The sequence below is a fragment of the Mixophyes fleayi genome, chromosome 4 (genome assembly GCF_038048845.1).
Source record: "Mixophyes fleayi isolate aMixFle1 chromosome 4, aMixFle1.hap1, whole genome shotgun sequence".
NCBI classification, from domain to species: Eukaryota; Metazoa; Chordata; class Amphibia; order Anura; family Limnodynastidae; genus Mixophyes; species Mixophyes fleayi.
In genome coordinates, this window is record NC_134405.1 from 278,816,373 (window position 1) to 278,842,422 (window position 26,050).

Here is a 26,050-nt window from a genome sequence, read left to right on the forward strand (position 1 = left end):
ATTATGCATTTGCATCATTACGTCACGGGGGCAGGTCCAAAATGAAGCGATTTTAGGATCCCCGCCCCCCGCATGCCCACCTCACCCCGGCAGCTCCCGGACGCCAGCTAGAAGAAGTTGGCAAGTAGGAGTTAATGCAAATATGTAATCAGCCTATCGTGTAACAGAAACTCAATGCTTAAAAGCATGCAGACCAACACCAGAATTAGTGTGTAATATTGATCCCGATGTACATGACAATGCTGGAGGTAGTGAAACAGGAATTGATTGTGAATTTTAAACTCATGCTTCATCTGCTAGAATAATTTAAGGATGTTCTCTTAATAAATTTACCTTGGATACTTCATATGCAAATTCATAACTCTATGCCAGGGTTAAAATGGATTTCTGGCAACTATGCCATATGTGGGTATATTCAGCTACTACCACTCTATTATATGAAGAACACACAGGGTCCCACGAACGGAGTCTCTGGTTTTACAATGAAATACCTTGGCTATCCTACAGTGTGGTGTTTTGATTAGGGGTTCCTGACTGGAATATATTTGGGGCTGTTTGAGTCCCGCTAGTGGACATTGTGGTTAAAAATAATGAAATAATAGTTTTGCGTAGGTTTTTACATTTATCATCATTTATTTATATAATGCCAGCAAATTCCGTAGCGCTTTAAAATTGGGAACAAACAGTAATAAAACAATACTGGATAATACAAACAGACAGAGAGGTAAGAGGACTGTGCTCTCACAAGCTTACAATCTATTTATTATCATTTATATAGCACTCATAGTATGCAGCTCTGTACAGACATTAGAGATGCTCACTGACCCGCGTGTTTTGCTTTTGGTTTTGCATCTGGATTAGCTTCGTGTTTTGGTTTTGGCATAACCGCCCTCGCGTGTTTTGGTTGTGGTTTTGGACTTGAATTTTTTGGGAAAAATTGCTAAAATATGCTAAAATCACAGAATTTTGCTCTTTTTTTGTTCCTACATTATTATTAACCTCAATAACAGCCATTTCCAGTCAATTTTGACCACCTCACAGTCCACAATATTATTTTCATGCACTTTTGGGCAAAGACTGCAGCGAGCTGGCTGGATGCTAATCGACAGAGTAACGACACAAACACACTGCAGTTCATAGCACATCTAGGAAACATTGCTACACAACAGTGGTCCTGTCCTGGGCCCACCCACTCACCCTTATGTAAGATATTGAAAAGGACATGTACAGTTTAACAAACCAATCACTCCAGCGACAAGGAGTGCCACTTTTGTGACTGAAGTGCTTAGTTTGTTTGGGCCCCCACAAAACAAGCTATCAATAGCTTAGCTGCCTTAAGCCCAACAGTGCTGTCAATGAACTCTATATTGTTAAACCATGTCTGCTTGTGCAGCATCTTTAATCTCCTTCTCCTCTGTGGATACCTCCCTGATCCCTGAAGAACTGCCAAACTTATGTAGACACAGGAGTGGATATTAGAACTAGAGATGCTCACTGACCCCCGTGTTTTGGTTTTGGTTTTGGATCTGGATTACCGTCGTGTTTTGGTTTTGGTTTTGCCAAACCACCCTTGCATGTTTTGTTTTTGTTTTTGTTTGGTTTTGTTTAAAAATCTATGTTTTTGGGCATAACATAGCCAAATTTAGTGCTCCACCTGTTACTTGGATTAGTAATGTAATTGTAAAGCTAATAAATTATCAAAAAAACAGTTTAATTCTGGTAGGCCTTCATTAATTCTACACACAAACCAGATTGTCTTCCTCTCCATCTATGCATATTGGCAATGCAGCCATCGTCTTCGGGTGAATATTACACCCTACACTTATAGTTAAATATCCAAAGAAATGGACAAAGGCAGTTTGGTTTCTGTCTCTCTAGGCCCCCCTCCACTTGTAGAAAATAGTAAAAAATTCAGCTGTTATAGACTGTACAATATTAATTGAAATGGATAAAGCCAGTTTGGGGTCAGTCTGTGTATGACACCCTACCCTTATTGAGAAATTGCCAAAACAGCAGCCTTTCAAGACGGTATGTGATATAGAAATGCCCCAAGTCTCTTTCCTCTTTGGGGGTAGATTGCACCCTACACTTAAATAGAAAGTTTTAAAAAGATGTTATCATCACCATCTTCAGCTTCATCCTCACCCTCATCAGTGTGTGCATCATCATCACAGACTATCAATTCATCGCCGCTTGAATCCGCCATTAGAGAACAGTCAGTGCTTGGATGTCTTTGATGGTAAAGGCCTTCCTCATGGAAAATGTAGTTAATTTTTATAAACATCATTTTCTCCACATTATTTGGAAGTAACCTTCTACGGCGATCACTGACTAAGTGCTAAATACTTGTTCAGAGTACACACTGGAGGGTGGGCAGCTTAGGTATTGCAAAGCAAGTTTGTACATGGGTTTTCAAATGGCCTGCTTTTCTTCCCAGTAAGGAAAGGGACTGTCTGACATTTCCATATCAATTACCTCTTGAAAATAATCCTCCACCATCCTTTGCATGTTAATACTCGTATTGGAAGGAGTTATGGGCAAGGACACACATTTTTTTGAAAAATACTTCAAACCAGCCCAGATGTTAAACTGTTCTGGTCTGCCCCTTGCCTCTTCCCTGCCTTGCGTTGGAAAATGTAATTTTTTACGAGCAGCAGTTGCTTGAGAAACGGAAGGAGGACACGTTGTCAAGCCAAGGCCCAGTTCAGCGGACAACTTGCCGAGCAATAGCTCCTTGCAAAATTTCACATCTCGGTCATTTTGAAGCAAAGACTCAATGTAGGTTTTAAGCCTTGGATCAAGCACAGTGGCCAAAACGTAGTGATCCGAGTTCAAGATTTAAATAGCTCGAGGATCATTGTGAAGCGAATTAAGTACTTGATCTACAAGGCCAACATACTTTGCGGAATTGCTTGATTTCATCTCCTCCTTCAGTTTCTTAAGCTGCTTTTCCAATAGTCTAATTAAAGGAATGACTTGGCTCAAGCTAGCAGAGTCTGCACTCACTTCACACGTCACAACTTGCAGAGCACTGAAAGGATTCCCCACTGTGCAAGAGTGAAATACATCCCCCCCTCCGTTCCAAATGTCATGGCTTGTGCAATACGCTTGGATGGCTTTGCGCTGTTCCTCCATCTTCTGAAGCAGGTGGAATTCCACCTAGTTAACACCTCTTGCTTAAGTTGGTGGCAGGGCAAGTTAAACTGTTCTTGGAGCTGCTGCAATCTCCTACATGCTGTGGCCGAATGCCTGAAATGTCCTGAAATTTTACAGGCCACCGAAAGCATCTCCTGCACCTCACGGTTATTTCTTAGGAAGCTCTGCACCACCAAGCTGATCGTATGAGCAAAACAGGGAATGTGATGGAATTTACCCAGCTGTAATGCTCGCACTATATTGTTGGCGTTATCAGAAATGACATATCCTGGGGAGAGTCCAAGTGGTATAAGCCATGTATCAATCACATCTCTTAGTTTGCATAACAAATTGTCAGCTGTATGCCTGTTAGTGAAGCCAGTCATACAAAGAGTGGCCTGCCTGTGACAAAAGTTACGTGGTGGTGTACATGCTGCTGCTGTTCCTGCTAGTGAAGGCGAATGACCAACCCAGTGGGCTGTCACAGTCATATAGTCTTTGGTTTGACCACTTCCACTTGTCCACATATCTGTGGTTAAGTGGACAGTGGGCAGAATGGCATTTTTCAGCGCAATCTCTACATTTGTACACACTTTTTGGTATAGTTGTGGAATAGCTTTACGGGAAAAATGGTGTCGCGATGGAATTCTGTAACGCGGACACAAAACCTCAATTAACTGTGAAAAACCAGCTGCGTTTATTGTGGATATTGGACACAGATCTAACACTAACATGGCAGCCATGGTGTCTGTGATTCGCTTGGCGACTGGATGACTGCTGTCATATTTGCTTCCCCTAGCAAATGACTGTTTCACAGTTAATTGTTGAAATGTAGGACTGCTATTTTTCTTGGCCTTCCTCTGAGCTGACTATTCACCCCCAGCAGCAGCAACAGCAGCAGCAGTGGGACTAACGCTTTCTTCAGAGGAATCAATTATAGTAAAGGAGTCATCCAGCCTTACTAAGTGGCAGGGCTAACTCCAAGCGCTACTGAGGATGGTGTTGTGGGTGTATTTTGTAGCCATCGGGATGTCGGTGACCGGAGGTTCCTAGCTGATTAAGGAGTGCTTGTAATTTTTTGGGAAGAACTTTCAGCTTTTCCCAACACTTTGCCATGAACTCTCATCAAATGGCGTAACATAGACGAGTTTCCAAGATGGTGAAAAAGTGGATTTTTTTTGTTTTATGCCCAGGCATGACAATGGCCTTTTTCCTGTCACGTGCCAGAACTGCTGCCACTGGTGCAGGACTTACACAAACAACCTCATCCACATCAACATCCTCATTAGCGCCCTTGTCGCCTACACAAATCTCCCCCTCATCCTCTTCTAATTCCAAAGTGGCATCCTCAATTTGTGTATCACCGGCTACACTCAGGCTGTTCAGGCACACATCAGCAGAACTGCTGAAAGGGCCCTTCTTTATGGGTACAGTAACAGAATGCTCACGATCAGACATACCACTGGTGGATGGACTTTCCACAGGGATCGGTGTCATTTCTGATTCAGAGCATACATTATCCTCTAATGCCTTACTGTTTTCTTGCAGCTCGCCTTTCACGCGTAACAGTTGTGCTCCACTTTTAGACTCCAAATTACTTGGTCTTGCTTGGTCACGAGTCACCGTTCAAGAAGAAGGCTCAGTAACATTTTTTGATCTGCCATTAATAGAGAAAGGTGAAGGCCTCATTCTTTCTTTGCCACTGCGTGTGTAGTGTGGCATGTTGGCAATATTTTTTTTATCGACAGTTAGCTTTTCCTCAGATACACTTCTTTTTCGCTTCAAAACGGTAAAAATTTTTTGGTGTGTATTTTCTTCCCCTGATTTAAAAACACTATGTACTTTTACATTGATTTACCAGATGATGTACTGGGAACACTACCAGGACTGGTGCCAGCATCTGCTTGCTGATCCAGCTCATACGTGGACTGCTTTGAATCCATTTGAATGAGCCCAAAGCACTTTTAGTGCAAAAAATTGTAGAAATACTGCTGACAAATATGACTTTTGACAGCCAGAAAAATTAGTGTTTCACACTGGAGAATATGGGACACCCCAAAGCACTTGTGGTGCAAAATATTGTATTAGATACTGCTGACAAATATAACTTTTGACAGCCAGAAAAAAATAGCGCTTCACACTGGGGAATATGGGACACCCCAAAGCACTTGTAGTGCAAAAAATAAAAAGAAAATGCCTCCTCTATCCTCCTCTCTTCCTAATAGAATTGGAATTAATAATATAATTGAATAGATTAGAAATGAAATAATAATACAAAGAATAAGGTGTACAATTATTGCTCTGTCCCTGCTCTAATACAGCCTGTGAACTAACCCTGCTCTCTTCCTCTGTCAAATGGGGATGGATTGCTGTGGGGGCGGGTATTTATGCTTTTCATATATCGCAAGAACCGAGCTCCGAGATCCGACTACGTCATGATGATGTTTTGCCTCGATTTCGATTCCGAACGGCTGGAAGAGTACCGAGCCTCGGCTCGGTACTCGGAGAGGCGAAGTTCGGGTGGGTTCGGATCTCGGGGAACCGAGCCCGCCCATCTCTAATTAGAACTGTAGCAGCATTACATCTGCTTCAGACAGACTGTGACACTGAACATGTGGGCAGCATGGAATCCGTCATGTTGAAATACGCTGCATTGAACAGAGATTTAAACCAATATATAGATGCAGTTGAGGAGACTGTACTTAAGATAAAAAGTGACCCATCGGATGAGATCACAGTTTCAAGAGAGCTTGTGCATGAGAGATACACTGCGCTTCAGAAGAATAATACAGAGGAGGTCCTGAGGCAGGACAATAAATATGTCCAATTTAAAGAACAGCTAAGAGACCTGAGAAAACAAATGGATGTGTCACCGGCCCCTGCAGACTTAGCTTTGGAAGATGAAGATGAGGAGATCGCAGTCACCCAGAGCACTCCTATAACACAGTTGGGGATGGTGAACCCAGTGAAAAACAAAGTATGTGGTCACACATACGACAGAGAAGCAATTGAGCGGATGACTGAAAACTAACTTCAGAAGGGTAAATCCGACAGGTGTCCAAAAATTGGCCAGGATCAATCTGACATGAGTATATCGGATCTTGTTCAAGACAATGCACTAAAAAGAGCCAATTATTGACATTCACAGCAAAAAGCAAGGTCATCACTGAGCTTCGAAATGGCCCCAATCCCCAAAAAATTAAAATATAGCTAGGAACCTTTGACGTAAAGTGCAGATTACAAACACTTTGTGCAATACTGATGAAACAGCAGCAAAGTGGAGGGTTTGGGTAATACATATACACGTCTATTTAGACATCCATTCTGCTTACATTACTTCTGCAAGCAACGTTGTTCTTTGTTAATAAACTGTTGCCTTTATGCCGTTAAAAAAATAAAAAAAATAATCCTCCACCATTCTTTGGATGTTGATAGTAGGATAAGGTGGATTTACGGGCAGCGGTGTCACAAATTTTGGTCAATTCTTTTATAGTAGACCAGACCAGATGTCAAAATGTTGTGCTGAGTCATCTGCATCATCAATGGGTGTCTTGGGAATGCTAAGTTTTGCATAGCACATGACAGTTTATAGCACATCTAGGCAACATTGGCACACAGCGGTAGCTGAAAGGAGAAGTGGTGCAAGATGGACGTGCACACTTTAACAAACCAAGCACTTCAGCCACAAGGAGTGCCAATTTTGTGGCTGAAGTGCTTGGTTTGTTTGAGCCCCCACAAATCAAGCTAACAATGGTCTTAAGGCAGCTAAACTAACAGTGCTGTCAATGAACTCTAAGACTGCAGCGGGCAGCTTGGTTGCTCTGTTGATTAGTCATGGCACAAACACTTGACAGTTCATACAACATTTAGAAAACATTGTAACTCAGAAGTGGCAGAAAAGAAAAGTGGTGCAAGATGCAATTCTCCTTCGGAACTCCCACCCACCCTTATATTGGATTGACATAATATGATTGATGGGCAGCAGAGTAGACGAGGTTATAAAGTAGACAATATAATGACATCAACAGTATTATTGGGGCATCAATTGCAATGTAGACAGTATTTATTAGGTTGACAATTCAAATGTAGACAGTATTATCCCTAACTCTAATCCTGTCCCTATCCCTATCCTTAGACCTGTCCCTATCGATATCCCGTTCCCTATCCCTATCCCTATCCATGTCCTATCCCTATCCCTATCCCAATCTCGCTCCCTAGACCTGTCCTTAACCATATCCCTAGGCCACTGTCCACATTTGAATAGTTTTCCTAATCATACTGTGCACCATGTGAATTGGCAACCTAATGACACTGTTAAAACCTGAGTTGTCGACTGTTACACAAGCTGATAGATCAAGCCCAAAATGTCAAGCAGTGCAAGATGGAATTGTCCTTGGGGCCCTCCTACCCACAGATATGTTGGATCTTAAATAGGACATGCACACTTTAACAAACCAAGCACTTCAGCCACAAGGAATGCCACTTTTGAGGCTGAAGTGCTTGGTTTGTTTGGGCCCCCACAAAACAAGCCAACAATGAGCTTAAAGCACTTAAGCTAACTGTGCTGTTAATGAACTCTACAGTGGCAAGATGTTGTGGTCATCATCCTCAGCCTCATCCTCACCCTCATTATACATCATCCTCACACAATATTAATTCATCACCACTGGAATCCACCATTACAGAAGTCTCTGTACATTGATGTAATTGGCTGTAAAGGCCTTCCTCGTGGAAATTGTAGCTCATTTTGATGAACATCATCTTTTCCACATTTTTAGGAAGTAGCCTCCTACGCCGATTGCTGGCAAGGTTCCTGGCTATGCTGGAAACTTTTTCCTAGTACACACTGGAGGCTGGGCAGCTTAGGTATTCCAAAGCGAGTTGGTACATGGGGCTCCAAATTCCATTTTTTTCCTCCCAGTATGTAAGTGGACTGTCTGATGTGTTTATTTTTATGCTGTCGTGAAAATAATCCTCCACCATCCTTTGGATGTTGATAGTAGGATCAGGTGGAGTTACGGCAGAGGTGTCACGGTTTTTAGCTAATTCTTTTAGACGACACCAGATGTCAAAATGTTGTGCTGAGTCATTTGCATCCTCCCTGGATCTCTTGGGAAAGCTAAGTTTTTTCCTAGTAGCAGTTGACTGAGAAACTGAAGGAGGAGACGCCGCCCTGTCATGTAACACTTGAGCTGTCATCTTGCTCACCAGGAGCTCCTTGCAGCTCTTCAGATCTGGGTTAAGTGGAAACAAAGAGAAGACATAGCTCTTAAACCTAGGGTCAAGCACAGTCGCCAAAATGTAGTGATCTAATTTCAAGATTTTGATAACTCTTGGATCCTGATTAAGCGTATAAAGTACTTGATCTACAAGTCCGACATACTTAGCGGAATAGCTTTGTTTCATCTTCTCCTTCAGTTTCTCAAGCTGCTTTTCCAAAAGTCCAAGGTAATCTCTTGACTCAAGCAAGCAGTGTCTGAACTCACTTTACAGGTGGTAACTTCGAATGGTTTCAGCACCTTGCACAACACGGAAGGTATTCTCCACTGTGCTTGAAAAAAATACATTCCCTCTCCTTTCCCAATGTCATGGCTTGTGGAGTAAGCGTGGATGGCTTTTTGCTGTTCCTCCATACTCATAATTCCACCTTGTTACCACCTCTTGCTTCAGTTGGTGGCAGGGCAAATTAAATTGTTCTTGTAGCTGCTGCAATTTCCTACATGCTGTTGCAGAATAGAGGAAATGTTCAGATATTTTACGGGCCATCTCCTGAATGTCCCTGTCATTTTTCAAAAAGCTCTGCACAACCAAGTTGTTTGTGTGAGCAAAACAGGAAATGTGATGGAATTCACCCAGCTGTATTGTTCTCACAATATTGGTTGCATTATCAGAAATTACATATCCTGAGGAGAGTCCAAGTGGGATAAGCCATGTTCCAATGACATCCCTTAGTTTGTGTAAAAGATTGTCAGGTGTATGACAAGTGAAGCCAGTGATACACAGAGTAGCCTGCCTTTGACAAATGTGACGTACTTGGGTACATGCTGCTGCTGTTCCTGCTGGTGAAGGCAAATCACCAATCCAGTGGGCTGTCACAGTCATATAATGTTTAGTTTGCCCAGTTCTGCTTGTCCACATATCTGTGGTTAAGTGTATAGTGGGTAGAATGGCATTTTGTACCCCAATAATTACATTATTGGGAACCTTCTTGTACAGGTGAGGAATACATTTTCTTGTAAAATGGTGTTGTGAATGAATTTGGTAATGGGGACACGAGACCTCAATTAACTGTCTAAAACCAGCTGCATTAATAGTGGATATTGGACACAGATCTAATGCTAGCAAAGTCGCCATGGCGTCTGTGATCCGGTTTGCGACTGGGTAACAGCTTTCATACTTGCTTCCTCTTGCAAAGGATTGTTTAACAGTCAGTTATTGTAATCTACTAGTAGTCTTCTTCTTGGTCTGCTTCTGGGTTGAAGATCCACCCCCAGCAGTAGCAGCAGGAACAGTGGGACTAACGCTCAATAATTCTTCAGAGGAATCATAGATAGTGGAGGAGTTATCTAGCCTTAGGAACTTAGATGCAGGACTAACTCTGATCGCTACGGAGAATATTGATGAGGACTGTGTTGTGGGTGTAGATTGCAGGTGCTGGGATCTAGGTGAGAGATGGGAGCTAGCTGATGCTGGACGGCTTTTTTTTTTTTAGCATAAGTTTGAGATTTTCCCAACAGCTTGCCATGAACTCGCTTCAAATGGCGTAACATGGATGAGTTTCCTAGATGGTTAAGGTCACTACCTGTACTGACTGTGGCTTTATAAAGACTAAACAACTGTTGTCAGGATTTGGGTAAAAATAATTTCACACATAAGAGGTGGATTTTTTGGTCTTATGCCCAGGCATGACAATGGCCTTCTTCTTATCACGTTCAAGAACTGATTCCATTGGCACAGAACTTACACAAACAACATCATCCTCATTAGCGCCGTCGTCAGCTACACAAATATCCCCCTCATCCTGTTGCAGTTCCAAAGTGACATCCTCAATTTGTGTATCACCGGCTACACTTGGGCTGCACAACCACACATCTGCAGAAATGCTGAAAGGAGGCATCTTTATGAGTATAGTATCAGAAAGGTCAGGCTTACACCTAGCAGTCTTGGATAGACTCTCCTCAGGGATTTGTGTCATTTCTGAATCTGAACATACAGTTTCTTCTAATGCCTTACTGTTTTCTTCCAGCTCGGCTTTTACATGTGAAAGTATTTGGGCACCACTTTTTGAGTCAGAATGACAAGGACTTGTATCGTTATGACTGACCTTACAAGAAGATGGCTCACTGACAGTTGCAGAAAAAGCACTCATAGAAAAAGGCAAAGGCCTGATTCTTTCCTTGCCACTTTGTGTGTAGAATGGCATGTTGGCAATATAATTTTTTTCAATTAACTTTACCTGGATTACAGGTTTTTTTTCTTTACCAAGGTAAAAGGTGCTTTTTTACATTTTTGTTTCCCTGACTTAAAAACACTATGCACTTTAACATATGCTTTAGCAGATGACGTAGAAGGATTCCTATCATCATAACTGGTGCCAGCAGCTGTGGAAAGAGGAGGTGTTTTTTCCAGTTATGACTTCAAGAAGCCTGCAGGGTAGAGTTTTTTGCCTAACCCATCATTGATGGAGCCTCCTGGGGCAGCATTCCAGGAGCGTCCCCTGCCTACCGGGCCTTGTCCGGGCCTAGGCCAATAATTCATCCAGGATCCCTGATAATCAGCTTCCCAGGATGAATGGTGCTACTGCTGGTGAAAATGCAGGAAAGGCCCCGACTTCAACATCTCCAGGTGACAAAACAACAGTCTGTGATCAGGATAAAACTTAAGTTAAAGCTCCTGGCTCGGTGCAACCTGTGGAAGAAAAGAAACCTGCAGCAAAGTTAACCCCCTGTTTACAACTTACCACATTAGAGGGAGAGAATGGTGCAGGGGGTGGGCTGGATCCTGGGGTGGAAGCGCGTGTTTCATCCAGTCAGTGTGGTCAGGAGGCTGAAGCCTTGGGGGATGCCCGGTCAGTGCCTGACTCCAGAGAGTATCTATCCTGGGGAGACAGAGTGGAAATAGAGGATCTGCAGGAAGAAGTGCAAAGGGCAGAGACCTCAGTTGCTAGATTGCAACAGAGAATTGCTAAAAAGCAGCTAAAGAAAAATAAGTTGTTTACATGTGACAGAGTGGAAATGCAAAGGGCTATTGATGAATTTGTGGATAACCTAAAGTATAAAGAATCTCACCTGGAGGAGTTGCATAAGAGAATGGCATATTACCAGCAACATGCCAGCAATCCGAGGGAGAGTAGTCAGCTATTAAAATCTGCTGTTTCTTTTACTACTGATCCGTCCCAAGGTATGATACAGCTGACTGTGAGTCCTGCATGTGAAGCTGTAAAATGTGTGGATCCTGTCTCTGTAAATACAACCTCACAATCTGCCTCAGTCCCTGCCTGCTAATATCCCTGTGGAAGAGATGGAAAATATGGAAGGAGAAAATGCACTTTATTCATCCATAAGGGCATTGGAAGAAAGCGTGACATCACAGAGTGTGGTCGTGAGTGCAGTAAGGTCTGTAGTGGGCCTTATAGTGTCTAAAGTAAAAGAGTCACCTCAAGTCCAAGATGGTGGTTTGTCAGTGGCAGCTGGGAGCACTGTTGGGTCTGTAGTTGACCCTGTTGTACCTCAGTCAGGGGTCATTCCTCTCCCTGGTGGTCCGATGGTAAAATTCAAAACCTAAGATGGCAGCTTTGCAGGGGATTACAGTCTGTAGGGGATTCTGTCGCATCTTTGTCAGCAGCTGACTGTGTTGTGCAGCAGGAGGAGGCTCAGGTTGATCTTGCAATGAGTGAGTCTCTTGGAGAACTAAAGTCTGCAGCAGCCAGCGTTACCACAGGTATAAATAAACAGAGTTCAGAGACTGAGGCACCAAGTGCTTTGGACACTGAGATAAGTGGTGAGAGACCTGCATTTGCTAGTTCACCTAGTGCTGGTACTGTGTCTGTGCAACCAGTCTTGGGCCTGTTAGTATTGAAAAACTACCCAGTGGAGCTCAGTGTGTAAAAGTTATTGCAATTAGTGTGGTTGAATTTGTTTTGGCTCCTGCTATGTCTGTAGCTGCTGCTATGCCTAGGGGTGGGGAGATCCCTGATCCTCCAGTTACTTCTTTAGAGCCTCAACCTGGGACTTCAGGTGCTGTGGGTAGGCCAGCCCTTGTGTCATATGCTCGGGTATTAACAGGGAAGCGGGTGATGACTCCACAGCCTGTGTTAAGAGGAGTTCCACCAAAACTGTGAAATGTTGTTCAATTAAAATGGATAAGTAAAGAGACCCCCCCTCTCTCTAGGCCTGATTTTCTTAATCAATTTTTTACACTGGGCTTTGTAGCTAGTGATCTGTTTGCTTGCATACACCCTGTAGGCTCCCCTGAGTATGACATTAGTTTTTCCACCTATGGGGGTCTTCAGGCATTCTGGAATATATGGGGTTCTGTTAAATTGCAGAGTCCCTGGCTAAGATATAGGGCCTACACAGTTACTAGACAAGAGCAGGTTAGGATTATAATACTAGTCCGTAACGAGTCTTTGTCAGTGGCAGATCTGTCCTTTTGAGTTAAACGCTATGCAGCCCTATTTTCACTGTTAAGTAAGGTGCCATATCCAGAACACCATGTCTGGGGTGGGGCCTTGTCCACGGCTTTACAGTTGCAGCAGAGTGAGGGGTGTACTCTGCATATTCCATTTGCAGTCTACATAGGTCGGGATAGGATCCAATGATTCTACCCCGGGCAGCCTCGTTTATGCCACTGGTGTGGGTCTCTTCGGCACCTTAGCAATAATTGTACGGAATTGAAGTGTTCTCTGTATCAGGGGCTAGGGCTTGTAAGGGATTGTACTGCAATTAAGTGCAACCTTTGTGGTGAAGATGGCCACCCATATAGTAGATGCCCACTGGCGGAGCATAATAAAGTTTCTTCAGTTGTAGTTCCCACTGTGACCCCGTCAGTAGTGAGTCCTGTGGTTGAAGATGGAATAGTCTTGCAACAAAGCATGGAGGGAACTCTGGAGCGTGTAAAGGAGGAGTTCGTAATGGAGATGGAGAAAGAGGAATGGACCCTAGTGGGCAAAATAAAAGGAGGAAGCAGGTGTCCAGCAAATCAGGGAACATTGTGGTTGTAAATCGGTTACCTAGGAACCCCCCTCAGTTACAGGTGGAGGAACTCCCTGTTGGTGTAGGGGTTGGGTTAGTGGTAGGAGGAGGCAAGGGGAAATGTAGGAGGAAGAGGCAACCAAATTACTCAGTGGTCCCTTCGACATCTAGGATGGATCCTGTTCTTGGAGTTGCTCCAGTTCCCTTGACCCTTAACACTATAATGCAATGGGAAGCACCCACCCATGTAGAGACTCCAGAGGTTAGTACTCATTCAGGCATTTACTTGGGTACAATTCTGTTCCTAAATCCCTTAAGGGCTCTGCTGAAGAGGTAGTCATAGCTAAAGCCATTCCTCCAGATAAGGAACAGTGTGATGGTGGGCCAGGTGTGGTTGACATTTCCAAAAAGAGTGTTGGAGGCAGGACTCAGATTTCAATGCCTCCTTCAAAGGAGTCGAGGAAAGAGCTGGTCTCCTCTGTGGGACACAGCCAAAATAAGTAAAGTAGAACTAAGTGGGCCTACTTCTATAACCTAGAATGATGGCTCCCCAAACTATTAGATTTGCCACCATTAATGTGGCATCCATAATGTCCGAACGAGCTCGCTACATGGCCTATAGTTTTTTCGATACGCTTGAGGTCGAGTTTTTATTTTTGCAAGAGACTAGGGTAGGTCGACTGTTGGACCTCCACAAAGCCAAGCGTGAGTGGAGGCGGGGTCCCTCCTATTGGTCTCTTGTGGCCTAGCCGCACAGTGGGGTGGCGGTACTTTTTACCATCATGGTAACCATTCAGTGGGTTATAGAACTTGAAGTAGGTAGATGTATGATTCTGGATGTCACTCTGAAGTTTAATTAACATCTATGCCAGTCCGCAATTTAAGTGGGACAGGAAGTGCCTTTTCAGAGAGATAAAGCCTTACCTTTTTACAGCCCAGCAGGTAGTTTTTGGAGGTGATTTCAACACTATTAATAGGCCGAAAGACAGGGGAGGATCCAATTCTACGATTTCCTTTTTCTAGTTAGCATGGTTAGACAGGCAGGTCTGGTGGATGTGCACGTTCACCATTCCCCAGACCTCACGGGTTTCACCTTTTTTAGAGGTAGGGGTAGGTCTAGGATAGACAGGTTTTTTGTTAAGGAGGGCTCTGCAACTTCGGCACCTGTGCTAAGGCCTGTGGAGTTCTCCTATCATGTTTGTCTGTGTTTTAGCCTCAGAAACCCCTCAGAAAGGCAGGGGCCTGTGGCGCCTGAGCCCTGAGCTCCTAAAGGAGGATGAGATTAGACAGTCCTTTAGGGACTTCTTTGAAGCCCAGGAATCGCTTTTGGAGGCAGGTTGGAGTAAGTCAGAGTGGTGGGAGGTTTGCCACCTTGTATGTCACAGAAACTTGTGAAAATTAATACCTACTCAGCTTTGAGGCGGAAACTTGCTTTCCTGATCTCTGAAGAGAGAGATGGTGGGGAGATCTCCTGGGTGAAGGCTCGGTTAAAGGAGTGTCAGTATGATCGGTATGCTTCCTTAGTTCTGGAGAGGGATTATGGTCAATACCACTCGCCAGACCCGTACCAGAGCTGTAGGAACTCAATCAATTCTAAAGAGGTGAGAGGGCTGTGTGATGAGCGGGGTGTCTTTCAAGAGTCTCGGGAGGGCATTCTTGACATCATTGGCTCTTTCTACTCTGTCCTCCTCTCTGAGAAATCACTTGTCAGAGGGAAGATGGAGCAATTTCTGAAGAAAACTCCTGGCGTGAATAACCTGCATGCTGCGCTTGACTTCCTGGATGGTGATATAACGGTAGATGAGGTCAAGGCTGCCATAGACAGTTTGTCTATGAAGAAGTCCCTAGGATTGGATGGCCTGACATCCAAGTTTTATAAGACCTTTGTTGACATCTTGGCCCCTCCCCTTATGGAAGTGTTTAATGAGTGCCTGGGCAAGGGTTTACTCCATCCTTCCATGAGGACATCTGCCCTTATAGTATTGTCCAAGAGGTCGGACCAATACAAGATTGAGAACTGGTGCCCCATCGCCCTTCTTTATGTAGATCACAAGATTCTGGCATAAGTGTGGTTTAACAGGTTGATTCAGATTACAGACCTGATACTTTCTACTTCTCAGCATTGCACCGTGAAGGTTCGTACCACCTTTAGTGCTGTCCTTGGTGTCCGGGAGGCCATTGAGCGGTGTCATGCTGAGAAGTGGGGAAAGTGTTTTCTGACACTGGATCAGTCGAAGGCTTTTGATCAAGTCAATTATGAGTACCTCTGGTGTCTACTTGACAGGTATGGGCTCCCAGAGCGGGTGGTCAATTGGATTAGAGTGATCTACAGGCAAGCCGAGAGTTTCCCGCTTGTGAATGGTTGGGTAGTCTTACTTTCTCGGTGAGTTTGGGAGTCAGACAGGGATGTCCCCTGAGCCCCCTCAATCCCTTCATCTGGAGGGTGGAAGGCCACACAGTGAGAGGGGTGCAACTGAGCCCGGGGAAGCCATTGAAAGTGGTGGCTTACGCAGATGATGTCATGATCATGATTTCTGATGTGAATGAAGCGAAAGATGTGACGGTTGATATCTGTACATATTCTGAGGCCTCAGGGTCCAGAATCAATCAGGATAAGTGTGAAGCTTTCTGGATGGGGAGGAGGGTCTGCATTTCGACCTTCCAGACAGCCTTCCCCAGGCGAGCAAGGAGATTAAAATTCTTGGTATCCGATTTGGCCCTGGTGATTATGCCAAGCGAAATTGGGAGATTAGGCTGGGAGTAGCATCCGTTAAAGTGGTACACTGGAAAGGATGACATTTGTCTCTTAGGTAAAGGGTGGACTTGATCAAGACTTACCTGATTCCAGTCTTTTTGTATGTCAGCTATGTATGCCTTTTGCCAGAATCTTAATGGGACAGGGTGAATGCAGTGTTCTTTCAGATGCTTTGGGGGAACAGGCCGAGCCTTGTTAAGTGTAGCGTGACCTACAGATCGAGGGGGGAGGGGGCCTGGGTATGATAAACCCAGTGCTCTTCTTTATGCTCACCTTTCTTAAATTACATCTGCACAGTCTCATCTTGGAGACTCCCCCTTGATGGGTAGAGGGTTTTCGTGCCTGGGTGCATCCCTTCCTCAATTCTTGGGTAGATAGAGGAGCGGTAAAGAGCCACATGTTTACCTCCCGGCCTACGTGAAACTGTGCTTGAAGGTGACAAGGAAATGGCAACTGTAGGTGGGAGAGGTCAACATCTTCTCTAGAAGGGAGTTGGAGAGGAGAGTCTTGCGGTCTCACTTCTGAGAGCCTCTGTTACTGAGGGACTGCCCGGGCAGTGTCAGCTCAGGTGGCATAGCTCTGATCACTGATCAGAGGATACCACTGAAGCTCAGGGACATTGCCTGGTTCTCCTTCCATGGGAGACTCTATGTTAGAGGAAACCTCAAGGTAAGGATTGCCGATGATCTTGGCTGCCCATAAGAGGAGTGTCCAGGGGAGGAGGAGACAATGGATCATTTCTTGTTGAGGTGTCCTTTTAACATAGAGGCTATGATAGGGTCTGGTGTGTCTTGGGCACCCCTAGTCTTTCGGTGCTTAGTTACCCTGAGTGGGTTAATGGGGCGCTCAAGAGATTTAGGGCTTTTGATTTGGTCATTCTGTTTTTAGTTACATTAGTGGTTAGGTATTACACGTGGAATGCATGGTGTTTAGTGACAATCCGCAAGAAAATCCTCCCTTGCAAAGAGGTGGCAGGAGATATTCTTCACGAGGTTTGGAAGATAAGGGATATGTAGAGGCAACGGATGGATGTTGCGAGCTGGGCCAAGCTTTAGCGTGGCTTGAAACCCCCTTAGTGAGTGGCGGAAATCTGGGGCCTCTCCATCTGTTGGCTTTCTATTTCTTCACCTCCCAGTAGATTTTGATTGGTTCCTTTTTTTTAGTAAGTGCTTGCATATGTCTATTCATCCTATTTAGTTCCACTATGCTTGTTTTTAGTTTTGGTACAGTTAAAGTTTGCTTTAACATTAAAGTTGTGATTTATTATGGTGCATATAACCAGTTTACGTTAGCCATGAAGGCCTATGGACTTTCCTATTTTTATGGACTTTATTTATTATGAGCATGGACATTTTTATTGGGATATGGAAGGGGTTTCGTTATTGTAAGATATGTACTTTGTTGCAAGTTTTTCTAAATAAAAAATCAGCAGCTGCTTGGTGCTCCTGGTCTTCTGTGGACTGATGTGAATCAATTTTGATGACACAGTACAAATGTGACTGTAGACTTTTAATAACACTGCTAGCCCTATTATTATAATTTAGGTTTCAGCACTGAAAACTGCCAACTCTCTTGTTTCTGGGTGAGCTATGGCACAGTACAATGTCACTGGAGACTTTTAATTACACTGCCAGCCCTATAATGTGTCTTTGAGCATTGAAAACTGCCACTTCTCCTGTTTCTGGGTGAGCTACGGCACAGTAGAATGTCACTGGAGCATTTGAAGAACACTGCCAGCCCTATAATGTGTCTTTCAGCACTGAAAACCGCCACCTCTTCTGTTTCTGTGTGAGCTATGTCACAGTACAATGTCACTGGAAACTGTCAAGAGCACTACCACCCCTCCTCTTTCTCTTTAATTAATTACGCTGCCCAACTGCACTGGAGACTGCCAAAAACCCTGCAACCCCTTCTGTGTCTCTATTTGAAATGGCGCTGATCTCTGTGGAGGGCGGTACTTATAGAATCCAAAACTTATGAGATCTGATGACACAGCGATGACGTGTAGCCTTATTTTCACTTCAGAGGGCGCGCAAAAGTACAGAGCCAGCTCGGCTCTGTACTCGGATCAGCTATGTACGGGACAGCATCTCTAATTTTTCATATCAGTCCCCATTGGACCTTACATTTTAAATTCCCTACCATACACACATGCACACTAGGGTCCATTTTTGTCAGAAACCAATTAACTTTCCACTCTGTTTTTTGGGTTGTGGGAGATTGTGGGCATTTTGTTTTTTACAAGGGATGACCAAGGTGTGCAAAGAGGGTTATATAGGGCCGCTAACAGCAGTTGCAAAGATTTAGAGGAAGAATGTGTCACTTTAATAGGAAAAGGGAATGATGCACAAGGAGGTATGTACTTTCTGGGGAAGAAGGAAGGACGTTCTGAAACAGACTTGTGAAAGTGGTTTGAGAGAAACATGTTTTCAAAAATAGCCTCATATGCTTTGGTAGAAGGGATATAATATTTATTTTTCTTACCTTCCAGATACAAGGAGCAATTATAATGTCAAGTTTAGTTGAAATAATTATTGGGCTTGTTGGTCTACCAGGGGCACTGCTCAACTACATTGGACCTCTTACTGTAGCACCAACAATTTCCTTGATTGGATTATCTGTGTTTGAAGCTGCAGGACAAAGAGCAGGGTCTCACTGGGGTATATCAATACTGTAAGTATTCTATTAAATATAACATGTTATATTTATATTACATATTGAGTATTGTATTTTCATTTGTGGATTTGTAAGGCCTATCTGTGCTACTACAATAACTGGTCAAAATGATCTGTTAGGATTAGGAATATGTGTTTATTAGTGTGCTGCGTTGGCAGTAAGTTGGCATGTGCCACACAGCGAGGGCATGCAGCTTTTATCTGTATTTGAAGACAAGTAATTTCCTCAGCACAATTACAGCATTCAGCAATTATAGCATACATTTGCAACATTATGTGATATTTGAAAAGAATCCAGTGAAAGCTATCAATGATGAGCCAGAAATATTGTCCTCTTATCCTAGGCATAGTAGGAAAGTAGTCAAGGGCAAATCCCCAGTGCATCTAATGTCTTTAAAATAATTTTGTGGAAATAGTTCAGACCAAACTGTGTTTTGAATGTTAGAAAAAATATATATATACAAAATATAAAACATGGAAACAATAATGTGTAAAGTGAGCAGAGTAGTACCAACTGCACCACTGCTGCCCTAGATCTGGCCATATGTGGCTTTTTCACAAATCCTGATCTGAACTCATTGTGGAGTACTCAGATGTCTGCTTTATCCATTATCTTTTTTAGTCACACTGGAAACAAAGAAGTTGCAAAATAGGATCCATTAATTGGAAAATACAAGTTGCACTGTGAAAACTTAGTAATACCCTTCACAAATACTGTTATTTAAATCACTCCCACTTCTGCTACAATGTTTGCCATCTATAACCTGAATCTGTTTTCACATTTCATTACGACCATTTTTGAAATTTGCATACCTTGACATTGGTATAACAAAACCTAGATTATTTGTCACAGTGCCTTGTTTACATGCTCTAACATGCTCTAACAAAATTGTAAAAAACAAAACAAAAAAACACACAGATAAGTCGAGCCATTAAAATAAAATAGCCAGAAGATATTTTTATTTTAAATAGTCTTCCAAGCCTGCTGCCTTGGTGTAACACTTGACTCCACCCTCTTCTTTATTCCTTATATCCAGACTTTCTCCCAGTCCTGTCGACTCCATCTTAAAAACATTGCCAGAATACGCACTTTTCTCCCTCAGCGTGCTACCAAAACTCTTATCCATTCTCTCATCATCTCCTGTCTTGAATATTACAACCTCCTGCTATCTGGCATTCCTGTCACCCATATATCCACACTTCAATCCATCCTAAATGCTGCTGCAAGATTGTTCTTCCTCTCTCACCGCTTCACATCTGCTGCACCACTTTGCAAATCCCTACACTGGCTCCCTTTGTCCTTCAGAATCAAATTCAAATTACTCACCCTTACCTATAAAGCACTCTGCATACATATCAAATCTCATATTAAAATATTCTCCTTCCCGCCCTCTTAGAGGGCAGGAAGGCCTTGTCTTGTCTCTGGTAACCACCTCTCACTCCCGCCTACAAAACTTCTCCCATGCTGCTCCCCACTTATGGAATTCCCTACCATGCTCAATCAGACTTTCACACAGTCTTCAAATCTATAGATGCTCTTTGGAAACCCATCTCTTTTTTTAGAGGTGACCTTATCCTTAACAATGTTTACTCTAATGCACCTGTCCCAATCTCCACTGTGAGACAAATTTTGTCCTCTTGTTTCAGCTTTACTCTTCCATTTAAAATGTAAGCTCTCTAATGAACATGGTCCTTCATACCATTTGTTTTCATGTCTGCATTTATTTTGTCTACCTTGAATGTCCCTGTTTTATATGTATGTACTGCTTTCCCTATTGTACAGCGCTGCGGCTCACAGTGACGCCTTACAAATCTACATTGATAATAATAATAATAGAGTCAATTTTATTAACTTACATGATCTTGGACCATCTGACTAAGCTGATAAGAATGGTAACAATAATACATCTGTCCATATGTTTTAAGCAATTGTCTTGGCATCCTTACTTAGAGGGGCATTTGCACTGATTGGATAACTATTAATTAAAAGCACCTCTACTCAATGTATGTACCTCCTTAACCACAATGTGTTGCCTTGCCTTGGAGGTTTGGAAACACTAATTCTCTTATCATTGTTTTTCAAAATAAGCACCAAGACAAAACAGTGCGGCCTTGCAAAGCGCACATTCCATGCAGCATGAAAGTCATAAACATTTTCATTTCTTGCAAAACTTAATTTCATTACAGCTGTAAAAAAAGAAATACAACCATGGCTGCTAGACTCCATTTTGTAATTCAGACTCCATTTTGTTAGCCATTTTGTTAATTCAAATAATAATAAATCAGATACATTCTTTATCATGGAATACCTACACTTCAGATTGATTGAATAAAACACATAATTACTTCATCTGTTGTAGTTCCAATGTATGCAATTACCAAAAAAAGTGAAAAATAACTATCAGAGCTCAAAGGATAGTCTACATAAAATAAATATATCAAATAAATAAACTTCTAAACTTCATAAAAGCCTGGTTAATTGAAAAGGATTCCCATCTTGGTCTATGGCGTACAAACGTCCACCCTGGTCAGGAGTTTGATCATTTAATTCATGCTGCTATAACTGCAGCAAAGTGGCTCAGAATTAGAACTTCCAGCACTGCGTTGAGTCTAATTCATATTTTTAAGTGTATCATTTTAATTCTTTAGTTTTGTTCACACTGTTGTCCTGCTTCAGCAGTTGGGCAGTATACTTGGTAAGAGGCTAAGTTTTGTGCAGTTTACATAACTATTTGCATAACTATGCAAACTGCATAACTAGATTTCACCCAGTCTAAACTTGCTCTTGCTCTCAGTTTGTTTAGTAAACCAGCCCTGAGATAAGCAGTGAAGAGGAGTGCTAAAATGTTATAAATTCCGTTTCCATTTTTTGTATTTTGAATTTAAACATGGCATTTCTTTTTTTTTTTTTTTTTATCTATCGATTTGATTTTCTGCTTTTGGATATATTGGTTCACTTACACAGCTAATGTGATATACATTGTCAGAGCACAATATCCATTTTTTTGGGGAATGAAGATATAATTACAAAATTTCCTTAATCTTTATTTAATGTTTTAAAGGCACAACTACAGGTGAAATTAATTGAGTATTTAAAATAAAGAAATCATGTACTATCATACCATTGTAATGAAGCAATTGTGTCTCTTTCACAGGGTACTGACACTGATTATATTATTTGCGCAGTATTTGCGAAACATAACTGTTGTTTTGCCTTACTACAAATTTGGAACAGGGATAAGAACTTATAAATTGCAAGTCTTCAAAATGTTTCCGGTAAGTGAAAAAAAAAACCTATATAATTAATTATGTTAACTAATGTTGTTACAGGCTTTTGATAAAAGTGAGTAACCCACATGGAACATAGTTTTTTTTTGAAAAAAAAACAGCCAGTATTTACCTTACAGGCAAAATAATAAACTAGGGCCTGATTCATCAAGGTACGCAAACGCATACGCATCTGCTAAACGGGACTTGAGCTACGTAAAACACCACATACGCAGTGCAAACGGAGCAGATACGGCACTCAAAGTCAACTCAATCTCAAATTCCAGCGCAAATATAACGGTTTGCGTCACTCAAAGTATGAAACACAGATGCGTATGCGTTTGCGTACCTTGATGAATTAGGCCCCTAATTTGTAACCCTTGCATTGTAACTTGGTTCGTCCAGGATCAAATTTACTCTTTTTTTTGCCTTGCTGTCCTTAATGACTCAGGCCCAAGTGGTATACCAAAAAGGATAATAAATCTACCTCCTATGCCATACCTAATAGGACTACAAACCCAAAATGGACCAGATTTACTTATTTACAGTGAAATTAAACATATGAACACAAAAACAGTCCTAAGTTTCGGCCAAAATTACAAAACATATTTTTCAGATTTATCCATAGCTACATTGGTAAGAAAAAGACATTCACTAAAATCACAAAGGTTTTCTGTAATCTCAGAAAGCTTTACAAATGGGGATTCCCAGCTAAAATTATTTTAACAAGAAATGATGAGCAAAAAGTCATCTTGAACCCAAAATATGAAATTAAATTTAAATTGCAGAAAACATGTCTACTTCCCGTCAGTGTGGTTGGCTAAGGAACACTCCAGATTCAAAGCAGCCAATAACAATATAGTCTTTCTGGCAGTACCTCTTTCTCCAAATTCAAGAGTTTTCTATTCCAGAACATTTCACTATCTTTTAGGGGCTGATAAATGACCAGCCATTTATGATCAGTCTCAGATTATATTATTGTCTAGAATTATGCTAAATATTTGTACTTTTGAGATTCACACTTTAATGATTATGCTGTATATGCCTTGGTCTGTTCAAAACTATATTTGTCTTGGGGATGTATGAGTGCTATATTTTCCAATTATTATTTAATTTTGTACATGAGCCACATACTATTTTACCATTCTGTTATACTAATTGTTTATTTTTAATACTGTCATACTGTTTTTGAATCCTCAGTTAACCTAATTACTGCTAGCAGTGAAAAGAGCTTTTCGATTAAGTTTAAAATATCACTGTTTCCTCTCAGGGTCATAAAATGTACTGTCTCTCTAAAATATTAGAGTGGATTATTAAAGGTTTTCAATTATACACTTTTTTGGTCTGAATAGCTAAGCAGACCTGTGTGATTGAAAGAACATATAGGTCTAGGCAGGGGAGGGCTGGCAATGTTCAGCCCGGGAGGCAAGACTCAATTCAGCAGCTTATTTTAAAGGATAAAAAATGCTGGTGGCCCATTTACCCAGCCCAAGATAGCCCTCTATGGTACCGGCCTGGGGGGTAGATGCCCCCCTGCCCCCCAGCCCAGCCTGCACCTGGGTCTAGGATGAAAATATGTTTTTCACCTGTCTCGAAAGTTCTACAAAACTACCTATGGTTACAAAGTATTACTTTACTAGCTCTTAATATGTTTAGCACTCATAAATTTTCCTGTTTCACTGAGTATGTTAACTCATTTTATGAGAACGAAAAGTATTACTATTATTTCAACTACAGATATCCCATATTGTTTGAGACTGTTAGTTGGTCTCGGTTTGGCTGTGTTGATTCTTTGGTTGAAAGCCATTTTGTTTATTTTGTATTTGTGTTTATTGCTTTTCTAGCTTTTGTATTTTTACTAATTTTGACTTGTTAGAATGGACTTCATACTCTCTGGTAATACTGTTCTAAGAGGTGTTGCTGTATTTAAGATTACTGCTGAATAATAAAGCAGTTAATTAATCATACAGCATTCCCCAGCAGTTAATGAGGTGCTTGGCCTCTCCTTACAATCATGGCCATATTATTGGTGAGCTTGTGCTGCCACACAGCTATTGTTACAGTTCCTGTGATTTGGTCTGGATCCTGTTTCTGCTATCCTAAGTTCCTGACACCCAGTTCTTTGTGTGCAATACTCTGAGATCTTAGCACCCGGTCTGTATTGTGTAATTCTGAGTTCTTAACTTCATATTACCAGTGTGCTATCCTGAGTTCCTGGCATCATGTTACCAGTGTGCAATCCCAAATTCCTGTCAGTTTGCAAACATGGATTATTGCTGATACTCAATGACCCATGTGCTATCCTGAGTTCCTGATATTATGCTACCAGTGTCCATTCTCAAGTTCCTGACACTTAGCTACCAGTATACCATCGTGAGTTCCGAACACTCTGCTACCCATATGCAGTCCTGAGTTTTTGACAACCAGCGTGCAATCTCAAATTCTTGTCACTCTGCAAAATGTGTGCAATTGTGAGTTCCCGACACTCTGCAACCTATGTGCTATTCTGATTTCCTGCTACCATTTTGCATTCTCAAGTTTCTAACACCCTTCCACCAGTGTGCAATCCCGAGTTCCTGAGCCTCTGCTATTCGAATGCAATCTTGACTTACTGACAATCTGTGATTGGTGTGCAAATCTCAGTTTCTGATACTCTGCTTCCCCAGTTGCTGGTAACTTCTATCTCTGGCACCAAATAGCACACTATTAAGATGACACAGGTTTATAATTATAAAAGTTCTGTCTTCAATTTAAATATCAGGTAATCTCCAATACTCCTTTCATAATATAGAATACAATTAAGCAAAAATGGAAAGATCAGATACAGGGCTTCATTCATTGCAGCAAGAATGTAACTTTCACCAACCGAACATAAGTTGGATAATAAATCTGATCTAAAATAATTAGAAAGACACTTTCTGCGCTATTGGTTCCCCATCTCACAAAGAGATATATAAAACAAGTAAGGTAATAAGTGTGGCACATAAAGTTCTCGTTTTCTATGTTTGTCACAGTACCATAACAAAATATAAACACTTCATAGCTTCAGGATATTGGATCCCCACAGTAAGAAGTCAACTTACAATTTGTATGTACCCACGTTCATGTAGCAGGTACTTGTAACGAGGATCCAGAGGATTCAGATCCTATCAAGAAGCGGCTGGATAGGATCGCCTGCAGTCCCTCTGTGCAATTCACCATTTGTCCCAGATATCCAGTGTCTTCTTGTGCTTGCATTTTATCTGTATACCTGGACAACAGTCTTTCCTGCCCCTGGTTCCAAGTGAACCTGATAATCCTGACACTCTGTTTGCATTCGCAATTATTGTCTGTGGTTTTCACGCTGGTAATCCCTAACATAGATGTAAATTCTCTTGATAGGCAGCAAATAATTGAAAGGACATCAATATTTTGATTTCATAGGAAACAAGTTCATATTGGTCAACACATTAGTTTATGTTAATAATGAATCAAAATAAATTCACTCACAGATCCTGAATGGCAATCTTAAGTCCCAATACAGATGGAAGCTGAAATGTTGCCTGAGGGTTGACCATGCATTACTTGCATTAGAATATATCTGTCACCCAAATCGAAATCACAGCTGCTATGAAACTCCATCATTGTTTGCTGAAAGATATACTGACAGTCAGATCAGTAGTTATCGGCAATGAAGTGGACAAGGAATTGACATTGGCAATGATTAGCATTGACACTCATAGTGAGCTGGATTTAAGAAACTGGGATGGCAATCACAATTCAAGAAGCTGATGAGCTGTAATGTAGTACAATGCTGACACTGTTTTAGTGTGCACAGTCTTGACTACGGAGTGAAGGCATTTCAGGCACTTGTTTCTCTTTTATACCGTCAATTTCCAAGGTTCAGTAGCTGTAGATAACCAGACACAGCAGATACATGAACATAGTACAATTAAGTAGTACATAGAGATGGGCGGCTCGGTTCCCCGAGATCCAAACCCACCCGAACTTTGCCTATCCGAGTACCGAGCCGAGCAAGCTTGGCA

The 26,050-nt window shown here is 42.0% G+C and overlaps 1 protein-coding gene across 1 annotated transcript in view; it reads left to right on the plus strand.

Moving 5' to 3' along the window:
• The window catches only part of SLC23A1 (solute carrier family 23 member 1), a 258,391-nt gene that overhangs the window by 82,452 nt on the left and 149,889 nt on the right, over positions 1-26,050 (plus strand). Inside the window, exons 6-7 of the mRNA XM_075206009.1 lie at positions 18,575-18,756; positions 21,914-22,034. Of these exons, the coding sequence (XP_075062110.1) occupies positions 18,575-18,756; positions 21,914-22,034 (303 nt within the window). The remainder of the gene's footprint in view (positions 1-18,574; positions 18,757-21,913; positions 22,035-26,050) is intronic.